The sequence below is a fragment of the Grammomys surdaster genome, unplaced genomic scaffold, assembly GCF_004785775.1.
Source record: "Grammomys surdaster isolate TR1022 unplaced genomic scaffold, NIH_TR_1.0 99, whole genome shotgun sequence".
NCBI lineage: Eukaryota > Metazoa > Chordata > Mammalia > Rodentia > Muridae > Grammomys > Grammomys surdaster.
In genome coordinates, this window is record NW_021604578.1 from 13,678,463 (window position 1) to 13,694,814 (window position 16,352).

General features: G+C 37.2%; 1 protein-coding gene across 1 annotated transcript in view; it reads right to left on the reverse strand.

The window, feature by feature from the left end:
- Window positions 1-2,176: 2,176 nt before the first annotated feature.
- LOC114634448 (snake venom 5'-nucleotidase-like) overlaps window positions 2,177-16,352 on the reverse strand; it is a 37,491-nt gene continuing 23,315 nt past the window's right edge. The window contains exons 3-8 of the mRNA XM_028783040.1: window positions 13,866-14,446; window positions 12,471-12,618; window positions 11,177-11,342; window positions 5,239-5,386; window positions 3,987-4,173; window positions 2,177-2,721 (exon numbers count right to left, since the gene is read on the reverse strand). Of these exons, the coding sequence (XP_028638873.1) occupies window positions 2,537-2,721; window positions 3,987-4,173; window positions 5,239-5,386; window positions 11,177-11,342; window positions 12,471-12,618; window positions 13,866-14,446 (1,415 nt within the window). The 3' untranslated portion in view covers window positions 2,177-2,536. The remainder of the gene's footprint in view (window positions 2,722-3,986; window positions 4,174-5,238; window positions 5,387-11,176; window positions 11,343-12,470; window positions 12,619-13,865; window positions 14,447-16,352) is intronic.

The window sequence follows — 16,352 nt, forward strand, 5'->3', positions numbered from 1 at the left end:
ACCAGGCACATCGGCCAGCATACAATAACACCAGGCACATCGGCAGCCACTTTCAACATGTCATCATCCCCATAAACTTAACACAAAAACTCAGCACCTCTTCAGCATCTTTCATATGATCACATAGAATTTCATTTTCCAATAAAGAACTGAAGAAAGGAAAAAGGAAATCCTAAATCTAATGAAATGCAGTATTTGTCCCAGTGATATTAATTTAAAAGTTAATCACTATGATTTAGCACCAACAACAATTTCTGTTTCTACAGAGCTTAATAATTCAGCAGCTCAATTTTAAACATGTTTAGATGTTCATAATAATACCTGAACTAAGCTACGTCTCTAAATACTTTAATCAAGTAATTTATTTTTAATGAGAATTTCATATATACATAAAATGCATTTTGATGAACTCTTAATCCCCATCCCCTTCTTCCAGTTCCTCCTCATCCCTTCAAGCTTTTTCATCCTATTGTTTAAGTCCATGGAGTCTGAGTCCCTTTAGTGCTAACTCACATGCGTGAGTGTTGGGCCATTGCATCATGTCTAGGTTCTCAGGCCTACACTGAAGAAAACTGACTCTTCCTCTCCCAGAAACCATCAGCTGCTCATAGCTCCTCAGTTAGCACTGTGTGAGCCCCACCCCCACCCATGCTGGCATCCTGTCTGGATGGCTCTAGTGTAGAACTTGTGCAGTTGCAGCCTCTGTGATGTCACATCTGCAACAAATCTGTCATGTCAGAAAAACAGTTTCACTGAAATCGTGCACAACCTCTATGTCACAATCTCTTTACCACCCTTGCCATGGTAATCCTGAGCCTTGAGAGGAAGCAGTATGATAAAGATGTCCCACTCAGGGCTGAGCACACTGCCTTAGTCTCTGTCTTTTAGTCTCTGAACATGGACCATTTGTGGGCTTTCAATGTTAAGCACTATCTACTGCACAAAGAAGTTTCTCAGCTGAAGGCTGAGAGAGGCACTAATCTGCACTTATAAAGGAATTACTTAGGAGATGGCTTAATACCCATATCCATTTCTTAGAACAATAGTAGTGGGTTCAAGTTCAGAAATTTGGTGTCTGTTTACATAAAATCAAAATGATTTATGATGATTAATGTTAACTGTAAATTACATGGGATTTAAAACCACCCTAGAAGCAAATCTCTTGGTATGTCTATGAGGAATTTTTCTATAGTACATTACTGAAGTGGGAAGACCCACCCCCAGTGTGGGTGGCATGATTTCATGGACTGGAGTGCCAACACAAAAGACAAAGGAGAATGGCAGTTGGGAGGAGCACTTGTCTTCTCTCTGCCTCCTGACTGTGGCTGCAGTGTGACCAACAACCACCTCAGACTTCTGCCACTATGACTCCTGCTACGATGAACTGTGCCCTGGAATCATAAGCCCAGATAAAACCTTCTGTCCTTAAGCTGAGTTTGTCAGGAAATCACTGAAATGAGACAAATAACTGAATCCATGACTTTTGGGAGCAAGTTTATCTACTCTTACCTTCTATTATCACAGATAATTACGAGGTGTCGCATGTTCACAAATTCACTTCTGAACACAGTGAGCACCCAGCGAAGCAGAATGAGCTGCAAGATGCGAGCTGGGTTCCAGCTACTTCCGTTATGTAAACTTTCACTTACCTTAGCTGTGTTCCTGTGAACAGCTTCTGTGAACACTGCCATGCACTAATATAAACAACCGAATGTTTCTTTTACTTCCCACAAATTAAAAGAAGGCACACTTGGTCTTTCAAAAACAGAAGTGATTTTTGCCCTAGATGCATAGCTCTTAACTATGAAAATGACAGAAGACTTAAAGATTGGAACTTTTTACTTACAAACATAATTTTAAAAAACTGTCAAAGAAAAGGTAAATTTAGGAAGTAACGCCAATGGGTTAATCAATAACAAACCAATTGTGAATTTAGTCCAGTCTGGTTTTAGCTAATTTTTAAGTCTATTTTAGATACTGTACTATTACTACCTTCTCTCGTTTCACTATGGTAAGAAAGGACGCTTCAGTAGGAACAGCGACAGTGAGTACACTGCGTAAAACCCAGGCTTTGCAGTCATTAATATGAAAGTTCAGTACTTTACCAAGAAGATATGTTCAGGTGCTGTATTACAGAATTCCAACAAGGGCAAAAGAGTTAAAATTAACCAATAGTGAAAGGATACATATATATTCATTCATTCATTTGGACAGAAAAATAAGCACTACTAAGAGAAAAAAGGTTACTATACAAATAAATGCTGTGAAGAGGTAAGCATGAATTTCATTTAATAATAAACACTATACTGTTTACACTTTAATCACAAATGTTTGTGTTTCTGGCCCAACACAATGAAGAGTCAAAGGACTTGATAAAATTTAAATGAAAAGAACATTTAGAGCAATATCCCTAGAATTTTCATCAATTCTAGAATGATACAAGCAATCAAGATTCTGTTACCATGCTTAACACTGCTAAAATTGGTCCGATCCATCTGAGCACTAACAAACCAAACTAACTACATTACACTATTAGTTAGTCAGAATCAGAAGTCTCATGTGCATTGTCACTAATGGTGGGGAAAGTTCTCAGGCCTTGCTGTCTTGCAGTTCTAAGTTGGTGCAAATGTTCTTTCATGTCTGGAGAAATATGGAAGATTCTTCCTTCTATGCCAGGTACTGCAATTACTCCTGATGGTTCATGTGTTTCTTCCTCAAAGGCTAGAAATACAATAGAACCAGTTAAAATATGCATGTTCTCCAAATAGATATTCTTAAGTCATAACTGAAGCTTTATTAGAATATAAAAAATTTTAATTTATAAACAGTAGTGAAATTTTGTTTCTCCATCATTACAGTCAGAATTCATCCATGAATAAAAGTACATTAAACATATTATGAAATTTATAAACAAAAATGCATCAATTCATTTTGACTTTTAAGATATTTTATACTTAAATAATCAATGCTTGAGGAAACAGATATGCTTACCTTCATTTGGACATTATACAATGTATGCACATATGGAAATATGACATGATACATATGATACAATTTTATGTCAATTTTTTAAACCTTTAAAGTATTACTACATATTATCTCAAAAGGTTTTACTTGATAATTCTATTTTTTAAGTTTTTTAGAATTTTGTACATGAGTGCTATATTTACATCATTTTATCTCTCTTTCCATGGCAACTCCTCCCATCCTACCACCCCCTTTCAAATTCATGATACTTCTTAAATTATTGTTAAATATATGGTGGGTGGGCTGGTGAGTTTTACAGCTGAGCTTATTTAGTGGTGATCATATGTGACAGCTGTCATTTTGTCTTCCATTTTACATTTTTGAGAAATAATTAGACAAAAAGTATGGGCAGTGTATTAAAAGAACTCTTTTGTTTGAAAAAAAAAGATAATTCATTTTACTTCCAAAAGGTGTAATTATAACTTCCAGAACTGGGATATATTTGTGAATATAATTATTTATCAAAGAATCAGCCAATTATAAAACTATGATTTATAACTAACTATGATTTGATAAGATTTGCATTAGATTATTATTGAAGTGACCTTAGAAAAAGAATTGTTTCTAAACTCAATAAGTGGGGATCTGTATGCAAAGGCACAGCATCTGTCAAGTAGAACAAGACACAATGTTTAACTGGACAGAAGTAAGCAAAAATTCGGCAGGTTATAATTTTTTCATGTGTATTAGAAGGTAAATGCTGCAGAAGTAGTTGAAGATTGTGAAGAAGAAACCCCTGAAAATGACACAATCTTCTAGACTGACTGTTCTCCATAGCTTTAGATGCCTGTGAGGTCCCTGTGACTACGGTCCCTTGCATCTGTCATTTCACCTTGGAAAATAAAGGTCCATTTTTATTCTCTTCACATGTCCTCAAACACCAGGACGCCCACCTAAAGACTGGAGTCTAAGAAACAGTTACTCAAGCAGCAGCACATGAAACACGACCATCCTGTCACCTGTGAGGGATGGTGACTTGTTTGTTGTTGTGATCAAACTCATCCGATGGCCTGAAAGACACTTCTTCTTTCCTTGCAAAATTTTTATTGATTCAAAGTGATTCATGACGACTGTAGACAGCACCTGTGCAGTCTCGGGGTCAAACGTTCTAGGGCAGCTTCTAAACATACTATAGCCGTCCTTCCCCTGAAATGCCAAAGCAGAACTCAGGTTCTAAGCCAGGAGTAATAAATACAGCAGACATAGATTTTAAATTTATCCCAGTGTTGAAAGTAATTCCTTATTTTGAAAGTAGTTCCTTATTCCTTTGTACATAATGACATTTTCTTAAACTTGAGTGAATATAATTGTCCTACTCCATAAATCTAGACACAGAGGCTGTGGCAGCTCAGTTGTTTAAAGGCCTTGGGAATAGGCCCCTACAGTGTACAGAGGTGGGTGTGAAATAGCATTAACAAGAGGGCCATTAGAATGATATTGAAGAATCAAATCGGAAATTGTGTGTGTGGATGGGTGGGTGGGTGGGTGAGTGTGTGTGTGTCTGTGTGTGTGGTTTTTCAAGACAGGGTTTCTGTGTGTAGCCCTCATGGTCCTGGAACTCATTCTGTAGACCAGGTCAGCCTCAAACTCAGAGATCTCCCTGCTTCTGCTTCCCAAGTGCTAGGATTGAAGGCTTTTGCCACTACTGTCTGCTCTAATCTGAAACGTACTAAAGAGCTCTCAGAATTATAGCACACAATCAGTGTATCTTACAAAGTTCCTCACACTTGGTACTCCAGATCAAATAGAGGCAAACACACCAAAATCACATGTAAAATCCTTAAAACTTAGTCATCTACATTTCATTCTAAATAACAGAGTAAGCTATAAATAATTAAAATATATCTAAAATAGAAATACTAATTGTTTTAGGACTATTTATCACTAAATTTGAACTTTGCAATCCACTATAGCACTTCGACTATACAATTCTGGCTACACTTGCTAGTCATTTAGGGAACAGAATTGATATGCATGGATTTTAGAGGGCCTGCATTTTTAAATCTGATAATAGTAAACAGTGTAATTGTGCTTGTGTACCGTGAGATAAAACTAATTCAATTCATGAATCATAAAAGTGCAATGGAAACATGTATTATTTTCTAAGTGTCTGAATTCATGAAAGGAAACTTAAATGTGTGTGGGCATAGCATGTTTATTAACATCAAACAATCAGTTTTCTTAAAACGTTTCAAAAGAAACCAATCTCACATTTGCAATGTATTCCTTAACAGCCAGGAGATAGACTTTCTTTTTCTGTAAGTACTGTCCTTGAACTTTCACAGTGTCTCTTATGACTCGATGTCCTGGTTCTGCATCTGGATCAAATCCAAATTCTATCCCAGCAACTTGAGGAAACCTGAAATGTAAAAACAACTTCTCGCACAGGTCTGCAACATACTAATGAGAAGTGAGAGAATGCAAGACTTGGTTAGTATTTCCCCTTATGCTACGTGACAGGCAGGATGCACACAGGCTATGAGCAATCTGAACAGAACTTTGTCAAGTGAAACTGGTTTCAAAAAGTCAAACACTAAAAGCAACTCTAAGTAATTTTATCCTCATTTCCTTGAAGGTAAAGAGAAACTTTGAGAATTTCTGTTCTGCTACAACTCTGAATTCCTATGAGATCACTGCCTCAATTTCAATGCTGTTACTAAAGGAATACAAAAATAAAATAGACAATATACATGTATTTTCAAAGTGCTGTCTAACTCCAGCCCCTCATAAGCTTCAGAATCACCTGACACTCCTATTAATATTCACTATCACTCCTGTCTTTAAAAATTACTCTCTGGGATCGGTGTTTGAGAGACTGAGGCAGGAGGATCACAAATTAAGATCAGCATGGATTGCAATGTAAATCTGAGGTCCTTCTGGGAAACTTGGTGAGTAGGTCCTGGCTCAAATTAAGTGGTTGGGGGTGGCTGGAGCTATAACTCGGTGCTAAAATGTCCATCTTAAATATACCAGGCTAATGAGATTTTTCTAATACAAATCCGTGCCATGAATACTGTCATCTATATACTGTATCAGCCTTTGAGCTAAGACTAAGTGCGAGTGCTGTTTTACAGAATGGTTCTAAGTAGGAAACAAATGACTCACCCAGCAGATCATTTCAAACAGGCAAGCACTGGCTGGGAGAGGCAGCTGCTGAGGGAGCAAAGCCCCCATCCCAAGGGCGTACCTAAACCAGCCTTCACTACTCTTCTGCAGCTGTCCCTCTGCTCTCCCTAGCCTTTGAGGACATTGGAGATAACCCTGGTGACAATCATTCCCCCTGGCTGCCCCAGTCTATGCCTGCTTTCTTTCCCTTTCCTGCTGCATCTGTCTGTTCCTTTTAGGTGTATTGAAAAGCACCACCTGGCCTGTTCAGGTGTACCAATCTGTACCAGGTTTTAGGCAAGCATCATTTCAGTCATAAAACAATATGATGAATTAGCACAATTAATACTCAGCATAACTGTGCTAGGACTATAAATACAGATAGATGGGAATCCCCTAATAGTCCTTCTGAGCTTTGATACAGTGGGAAGTCGCTAAGCAAAGCACCAAGACTATTAAACAAGAAAAAACATAGTTATAAACCTGCTGAACGAATATTTTTACTATGGTTTGAAATTCCTGGACCACAGTATTCTTAAATATAATGTAAAACATAATTATGGATTTTTTATTTCAATTAATGAAACTTTTGCTTATAAAACAGAAACCTTAGGCTTCCAATATGTCTTTAAATCACAAATAAAATCTTACTGCCACCTACATACACAGTCAACCAAATCACATGACGCCCTGACTACAGAGAGACAACACAAAATGAAAAGAAAAAAGCCACATGGTTCCACTGACAGAAAAAAAAAGTAAATTGCTTTACATAAAGACAAAGAAGGGTGAGAAGAATAGACACAAAAAAGAACAGTTTATAACTGAACACTTCATAGTGTTGGACCACAGCAGATAACATTATAATCAAGAATGGTGACAGATGATGACAAGGAGCTGGTGTGGCTAAATAGAGAGATGCCAACCATGAAGAATAGGGGCTTGATAAGAGCTCAAAGAATTAGAAACAAAGCCAACATTCTTCTCCATCTTCCACCAATTTAAGAGGCAAACAGGGGCAAGACAGAAAAGAGATAGGAGGAAAGAGGGAGGGAGAGAAAGAAGAAAGGACAGGGGAAGAAGGGGTGACAGAAGAAGGGAGAGAAACAAAGTCTAAGCCATCTTGGGTTCACTAAAGATGTTTACACAGTCACAGTTTGCAACCCTGTTGTGAGTCAGACATGAGCAGACCACAACCACCCCGTGAGTCCATCACTTCTGGGTGGGATGAATGGGACAATAAACCAATAAATGAGGCTTCTGAAAAGTAAACTGTCGGTCATATGTGGTTCCAGAAAAGGATGAGGATCTGAGAGATCACTAAGCTGATAGTAAATTTACTAATTTTTTTAAGCCATCATAGCAGATGCAGGAAGGAGGATGTAGGTAGAAAATGTCAAAGGTCATCTTGTTCTGGGTGCCAGGAAGGGAGAGGTAACCACTAAAACTCAAACAAGGGCCTCAACTCCCACACTCAGCCCCAGTGCAATATGGCGGTGGTGGTGCCTTAAGAGCCAGAACTGAAAGTGAGCTGACTTGCTTTGTCCATCTGATTGCCAATGCAGTTTGACCCTCAATACGGGGTACTTGAATAAGGCCGTAGGACTGCATAGTAACTAAAGTCTTTCTTTCCATCTAGACCAAAAAGATGATCCCCAAGGACTCAGGAAGCTTAAAAGAGATTGACTGTGTTAAAGCTCAAGAAAGCAAACCCATAATGCCACCTGTGACTTATGCTCCTTTTTTCCTATATTAATAATTACACAAGAATCACTCTGAAATGCCAGGGCGGTGAGGTGGGAGTGGGTGGGTGGGCCGGGGAGCACCCTCAGAGAAGCAGGGGAAGAGGGGATGGGATAGGGAGTTTCTGGAGGGGAAACCAGGAAAGGGGATAAAATTTGAAATGTAAATAAATAAAATATCCAATAAAAAAGAAAACGAAAACAATGATCTCAAAGCTGTAATTAAACTTCTACCAGGAGAACAATAGAAAGGGATGACTAATCTGAGGTGACAGAGGAGGAGTATGCTAGGCAGAAGCCTCAGGCTGTTGGAGACACAGGTTTGACACAGCCTGTGCATCAGGAGGTAAAAGATGGGTTTCTTACTAAACCAGAGAGCAAAAGTACAGATTATATATGACAGGTGGCTTGGGTTTGAGCCAATTTGAGAATATGCCTCCAAAGTACTTGAGATCAGTTGCTGTGGGCTACAGGGAACTCTTGTGTAATTTTAAGCAGAAGCATTCCATGAGCACTTGTGTTTGGGGGAATAACTGGTACATTAATATGTGGGCAGTGCAGTCCCAGGGAAGATCTACTGGAAACAGACACAGAGATGTTTCTCAGGCATAATCAACTAATCAAATGTCAAATGGTAGTTGATTAGTTTACATGCAGAGGTATTGTCAAAAACTTGATTAAAATTAGATGCAAAGGTATTCTTAAATATCTTTAAATTACATCAGAAAAAAATACCAATATTTGGGATCAATTAAACTACTCTCCAAATTATGTATCAGGCTCAGCAGACTCTGACTAGTATTGCTTATCTTATATGTCTATCTGCTAACGTCGATTTCATGTTCAGGGCCTAATATTCATCTCTTCATATATATACCTATTTATTTCCACAAAAATCATTTTTTTAACCTCCAGTTCCATTTATAAGCAGGCTAAGAATCATTGTCTCATCATTGAGTTTGCCCACACACAGACAAGGCTTTATCATACTGTCCTGGTTCGTGTTTTGTTAACTTGGCACAGACTACAGTCATCTGGTAAGAGGAACCTCAATTGAGAGTGGCCTGTGAGTGAGCCTGTAGCGCATGTTCTTGATTGACAATCGGTGTGAGAGGCCCAGCTTACCGTGGGCAGGCACACTCACCTCTGGACTGATGGGCCAGGATGCTATAAGAAGGCAGGCTAAGCAAGCCAGGAGGAGCAAGTCAGCTAGCAGTATTCCTCCATAGCTTGCCTCCAGGTTCCTGCTGAGAGTTTCTGCCCTAATGATCCCCTCAGGGATGAATGTACAATGAATGAACTCTTTCCTCCCCAGGCTGCTTTTGGTCATGGTGCCTTTTTTTTTTTATATCATGGCAATAGGAACTCTGAGATACATGTTAATTATAAGAATTATGATGGAGCTGAAGACAAATTTTGGGTAAATTCACTTGCCTTGAATTGAGAAGGAAAACACTGGAAGAAGGAAGGGGTGTTGTTAAGATGAAGATAAGTAAAAAGTTGCATCAACTGTTTTCCAATAATAACAATCTTATCTTATTAATGTCATTTAACTTGAAATTTTATTTTTGCATCAATAAAAAACTATATTATTTAGCATGTATTATATATGATGTTTTAAAGTAAATGCACTTGGTAGAGTATGCAAATTGACATGTATTACCTCACATAGTCACTATGTATTAAGCACACTCAACTTTCATCATTTTTTTAAGAATACAATGTATCCCAATTAACTGTAATCATCATGCTATATGATAAATCTCTGGAACTATTCCTCCTATCAACTATAATTTTATAACCCTGGACTAATATTGCACTCCAGCTCTGGCAATCTCCATTCCACTCTATAAATAAAATAAGATTTTGAGGCTCCATCTGTAAGAACGTGTAAGTCAGTAAGATTTTTTTTTTAAGAACAACCTTTACCAAAGGGTAAACACAGAGATGCATCTGAAGAAGAGAAACAAATGGCCAATAAGCACATGAAGAGATGGTCAACATCAACAGCCCTCAGAGAGATGCCAACCAGCATCACAAGACCCTGCTTCATGTTAACTAGGACAGCTAGCAGGGAAGGTAATAAGTATTGGCAGGGAAGTGGAGAAACTGAAGCCTCTAGGTGACATCCTGCTGGGACAAGGTTAAAGTAATGCAGTCACTTTTGAAAACAGCCTGTCAGGTTCCATATGACTCAGCAGTTTGAATCTGACATGTACTGGATACCTGAGAGCCCAACCAACCTTGCAGATGTATTTTCACAGCAGCAGTGTTTATAATGGTAGAAAGATTTGAAGTGTCTATCGACTGATGAATGGGTGAGTGTTATTATCCACCCATGGGGTGTTACTCGGCAATAAATGGAGAGAAGTACTGATGCATACTACAACATTGATGAACCTTGAAAACATGCTCAGTGAAAGAAGCTCTTTAAGGGGTCACACTACAGGACTGGCTCCTATAAGTGACATACCAGGTAACCAGGGAGATTAAAGGAGACCATGCTTGCCTAGAACTGAGGCTTGGGAGGACAGCAAAAGTGACTGGCGAATGAGCAGTTCCTTTGTAGAGTGATGAAATAAATGTTCGTGAATTGATTCTGACAATAACTGTACAACCCCGAAAAGCTAGGAAACAACTGTACAGATTAAGTGGATGAATCATATAGTATGTTAATGTTCCTATACATATTTTAACCAAATTTGACATAGTAATTTATGAAAGTAAAAAGTGTTTCTCTGACTTCTTTCTCCAGAGGATTTCTTTCATATTTTTTCAGCTTATATTTCTTGCCACTGTGGTACCCTAGGTGTAATATGATAATACCTAGATTACAATATTCTCCGATGCCTGCTTTAAGGCTATAACACAAAGCAGAAGCACCCACGCATCTAAGTCTACTCCCTTAGCCTCACCTGACTAAGAATTCTAGTGAGATCTGGCTATGAAAGCTAAACAGCAAAGCAGTACTTTATTTTCCAATAATCTAAAGGAAGTGGAAAACTGGGTTTAGGTACTTAAATACTAAAATTCAGTAATACATAAACATACTTGCATATAACTAAAAATAATATTGATTTTTAATAATGGCTTGCTTTTTAGATACCAATATTTTGTCACTCTCAAAATCCCTTAGTAAAAATAAGAATTAGAGATTCTTTTAAATTATACTTACATGTTAACATTAACAATTTTACAGATTTTATATTTAAACTGTAAAATGTTAAACAGTTTTTAACTGTCTTTGTACAGTCTCGTTGTAAAACTTAAGTACATCACTGAGTAGCAACATGTGAGCATACCTCCCGTCCAGAGCTGGGTACTTGTAGACCCCGTTTTCAAGTGCTTCCAGCAGCTGTTTGCCCGTTGCTCTGATAACTAAAACTGGGTCCACTATGGGGAGTATGGCCAGGAGATCGTACAGAGTGAAATTCCCTGGTGGGTGTATTCTGTCAGATCTGAGAGTGCCTACAGTGGTTCAAAAGAGGGGGTATGCTTTAGTTTTCTCCATCCAGCAGAACTTGGATGACTCAGTGTTACATAGAAAGTCAAACTCGTACATCCCTAGGACAGAAGGCCCTACTCTGGTTTCTAATGTCCGCCTCACATTTACTTCCAGTTTAATTTTACATATAACGTATTCATTAGAAGATCTGATTTCATGTTAACTACTGTGTTCTTCTTAACTAAAAGTTGTAATATTACAACTAGAAAGCCTCTGCACTCTCTCCCTACGTCTACAGAACCAGGCCTATGAATGGCAGAACAGAGATCTTCACAGGAAGCAACTACAAAAAATTTCACTCTTGGGAAATGTTTTCATGAACAGTTCTAAACCACTCATATGTAAAGTTAAAACCATTTGTATAGTCCATGAAAAACAGAATTCTAAGACATTTATTATTAGGATGTTAAGTGGGGTTACACTGTAAACTTTGGGGAGCAGAAGGCAGAAGCTGAAATTAGATCAATCCCAAGGCCTGCTACACACCGGGCCAGAACTCTTCCATGGAGCTCCAGCTCCACCCTACATTCTAAACTGTGGAAAATCAGGGACCTAGCCTCTGCAGTTAGATAATGCCTAAGCCTCTCAGTTACAGAGTATGAACTCAAGTTGTTTTTAGAAGATTGTTTTTAGTTTTCTATAGATCTTAAAGTCTTAAAACTCTTAAGTCTACCAACTTCAGACAAAAATGGAGAGGCTAAGAGAAGCCTCTCTGTCAGTCCAACAGAAAACCCTTGCCGTTTCCTTATTAAAGTGGTAGGAAGGCAAGACTGGTCAAAGAACAAGAACTTCCAGTGAATTTACTTTTCCTTTAGTAACAGCACAATAGGTGTAAAGCAGATGAGTGTCTGTGATATCTTCATAGAAATTTCATTGACAAGCCAAAAATCTACAAAACTGGTGCTTTAAGTTACACTGAACTCCAGAATATGGTTCCAATACCCAATCATGACAGAAGATAGGTATCTGAACTCATGAAATTAATAAATTTTCTAAGTAGGACTTCATAAATCTTAAAAATGCCTACTATTACTACAAGTTCTGGAAATCTGGGTTTGGCTATTTTATCTCCTCTTTAACACTCAAATCACCTGAATTAAGGAGTGCCACATCGGCATGTGTGGCCTCTAACATCGCATTTGTCACCAGATTTCCAAGGTTGCTCTCACATCTTCTTACAGTAATTTCACGGCCATCCAACTCCACATCAATGGGGCAGAGAACTTCTTCTAACATATACTAAAAGAAGAGAAATAGCTTTCTAAAGTCAGTATTCCTTGTGTCTTATCAATTTTTAAAATTAATTTTTTTCTACTTGACCACTTATTTTTGCCTTCAAGTTAAAAATCCAAAGAATCTACTGGAACTCTTATTTTTTCCATATCACAATACTAAAGGAATATCAAAATACTAAACACCCAACAGTTATTCACTTTTAGACTATGTAATAAGCCATGTTACCATACAGTTTTGATGCCTCTGTCCTAGCCTTTTAGAGCCAGAAACCTGTTATAAAAAATATGTAATATTTATGACAAGCTGACCCAACAAGAAACAGTTAATTACTTCCAACTGAGACATAACAGAAGCCTCTGCTTCTACAGAATTAACCCATGTGCCAAAGGTTATATCAAATAATAAATGCATAGATATCAATATAGCATGGCTCATGTTTCACAAATCCCTTACAAAAGTAATTCACAGGCATGCATGCACATGCACACACACACACACACACACACTTTTAAGTAGCTAAAGTCTGGCCAACATGCTTGGGGCCCTAAAACAAAGGCAATCCTTAAGTGGCCAGATGACAAAGGCTTAAAGGTGGAAAGGCATATTTTTAACACAAATTGTTACAAAAATCACCTGTGCTTTTGTACTAACCTAGTGCTTAACAAAAATATCAATGTCTTTATTAAAGACATAAATACTTAAAAAATTTGAGTACAGAAAAATATTTTATTGATATCAGTTAAAATAAACAGAAACATTATAGTATGTCTAAATTCCTTTTGTTATTTATTTTCATTTCCAAGATAGTTCATTATTAAAATGTAAATACTGTGAAATCAAGACAACTCTGAGATCCAAATAATTTATAAATATGTGAAGTGAAAAAACATTATTTCAAATATGAAATGCTCAACATGTATTAGCTAAATAACCAATTATATTTCCCTACAATAACAGTTTTGATGCTCAAGTCTTATGAAATTATGAAAATAAAATTAATAAGCTCTTACAACAAGGTTATAATATAGAGAATATTAGAAATAAATCTAATTTATTAAATTCCTATTATTATTTAAAAAGTAGATGTATAAATTTAAAAAGATAGAAAACTATCACAAATTTATTGTAACTGAAGATGCTATTTTAGTGTTTCTCATCAATTACAGGCTATGATTCAGTCTACAACACTGTCTAAAATCTCCGTGTGAAGAACACACACATCGCTGAACAATATAACAATCCTTACCCACCTGTATGTTTTGAGTAAAATCTCTTACTATTGCTTTGATATATGAATCTTCTTCCAAATAGCTCAAAATGTCCACTTTCTCAAATACATACTGGAACGAGGCATCAAAGAGCCGTATATCTATTTTTGTCAGATTTTTAAAATCAGATCCACTTTTGACAATCCAAGTCTCATTCACTTTCTTGATCCCATATTCGTGGTCATGGCCACCCAGAATCAAATCGAGCCCTTCTGCATGCTGGGCAAGCCTCGTGTCATTTTTCCACTTCATGTGCGTCATGGCAATCACAAGATCAGCCCCTTCCGCTCTGAGCTCCACTGCTAGCTCATTGGCAGCCTCCACGTAATCTCTATAGTTTACGTTGGCCTTATTAACTGTGGCCAGAGTATCCAGCCAGTCTTCTTCAACTAGTCCCATTAAGCCAATTTTCCGATTGTTCCAATTAACTATCTTTTTGACTGCACCATGTCCAAGAGGTTCAGATGTAAATCTGTCATGGACATTACTAAGAAACCATGTAAAGTGCATTTGTTTCATATACTCTTCCAAAATATCAACGCCAAAATCAAACTCATGGTTTCCTAAAATTAAAAAAAAAATCACATGTAAAGTTAAGTTTAAATCACAAGAATGTTTTTCTAGTCCCAGCTTCCAGTAAGTGCAAGACTATATGTTAAGAGCAAGCATTTTTAACACATGCCTGTTTAATTAGCCCAACTTTCACTTACAAATGCCATGATTTTTAGAGGCCTTCACCTATGTCTCTTTGCAATCCAGAAAGCACTGTAGTCTCAAAGAAAATCTTAAGGAGTTTGGAAAGTGGCCTTGCAATCTAGGGAAATGCAATGGCATGACCAAAGCTGTTCAGTAATACCCTAATTGAAATATTATTTTAGCGCATGTGAGCATGCAGACATACTTCATAAAAATACACATATTTTACTCCTAACTGAAAATTTCATAAAATTCAAGCACAGTGTGATAAGAAGAAAGTCCTGGTATATCTCTACCGTATTTTGTAAGAACTGTGTTTGTCACAAGAATAAATAAGTGGTGATTAGGAAAATAAAGGTCGGAATCGGTGGTAGAAGCCTGCAGTCTCAGCTATTTGGGAGGCTGAGTCAGGAGAATCACATGTTCAAAGCCTGTGTTATAAACTAAGTTCATGGCGGGTTTGTCAATTTAGTGATATCTGTCTCAGAAAGCAAAAGCAAGATGGAAAACAGCACAGCCATGCAGCATGGGCCTCGCACACAGAAGAAAAAGTCAACATCAGTTAACTCCTTAGGTAGTACCCAGGAGTTACTACTGAAGTGATACCTGTGACAGATCCCTGTTTAAGTGAAAATTCAAGTAAGATAAAAATTTCCCATGAATTTACATCTCATTGCATATTTAAAAGCACCAGATTTACATAAAGCACAATATTTTAAGAGTATAGTAGAACATTTATAGCACTTTAAAATTAATCAATATGACATACAACCAACAATTTGGCAGAACATTAAGAGTAAACTGGCACCTTTCCTCTGAAACAATACGTTGAGATATTATGGCATCATACCTATCCTATAGAAAATCATTGGCCAAAGTGAATGTTCTTTGCCTTTTATACTTTTACGAGACTTTTATAATTAGCTGAAGGTTTTGGTCATTGAAAATCTTGGCATATCTACTACTTCCCACATGGCTTAGGGAGAATTTCTTTGCTGGAATTCTCATATGTAATGATGATGTACAGATTTTTTTTAAGTCTAAAAATCCCAAATACTCCCAAATCTGACTTGTTTTGAGAGCCACAAAGAGGTAAGGGATTCCATGCCTGACAGTGTCAGGTCACTTTTAAAAATCTTTTAAAAATAAAGAGAAGTAAAACATCACTTGGAATTTCCTTCAAACTATTATCAAGAAAAAAAATAGAACATAAATGATTTCAGCTTGGATTTGCATTCCATTTCCAAGATAGCTCATTATTAAAATGTAAATACTGTAACATAAAAAAGTCTCTGAGATTCAAATCACTTCTTGTCCCAAACATTTTGAATATGAAATGTTCAGCCTGTATTAGCTAAATAACCAGTTATATTTCCCTACAATAACACTTTTGATGCTCACAAGTCTTATGAAGTAATGTTATGACAATTAATAAGCTATATAATATAGACAATCTACAAAACTCATTTTTCCTATAATCAACAGGAAACTGATATTTAAAACAATGTGCCATTTACACTGATACCCCTCCAAATAAAATACTTAGGAATTAATCTAACAAAATGCATAGATATACATGTGTGTTTCTTCATAAGCTTCACTCCACTAAAACTGAACATTTCTGTTACTAAAAGACACTGTCAAAAGAATGAAAAGGCAAGCCAGCAAATGGAAAGAAAATATGCCTATGTGCACGTGCACACACACAGAGAGAAAGAGAAAGAGAGAGACGGGAGAGGGAGAGGGTAGAGGGGGAGGGGGAGGGGGAGAGAG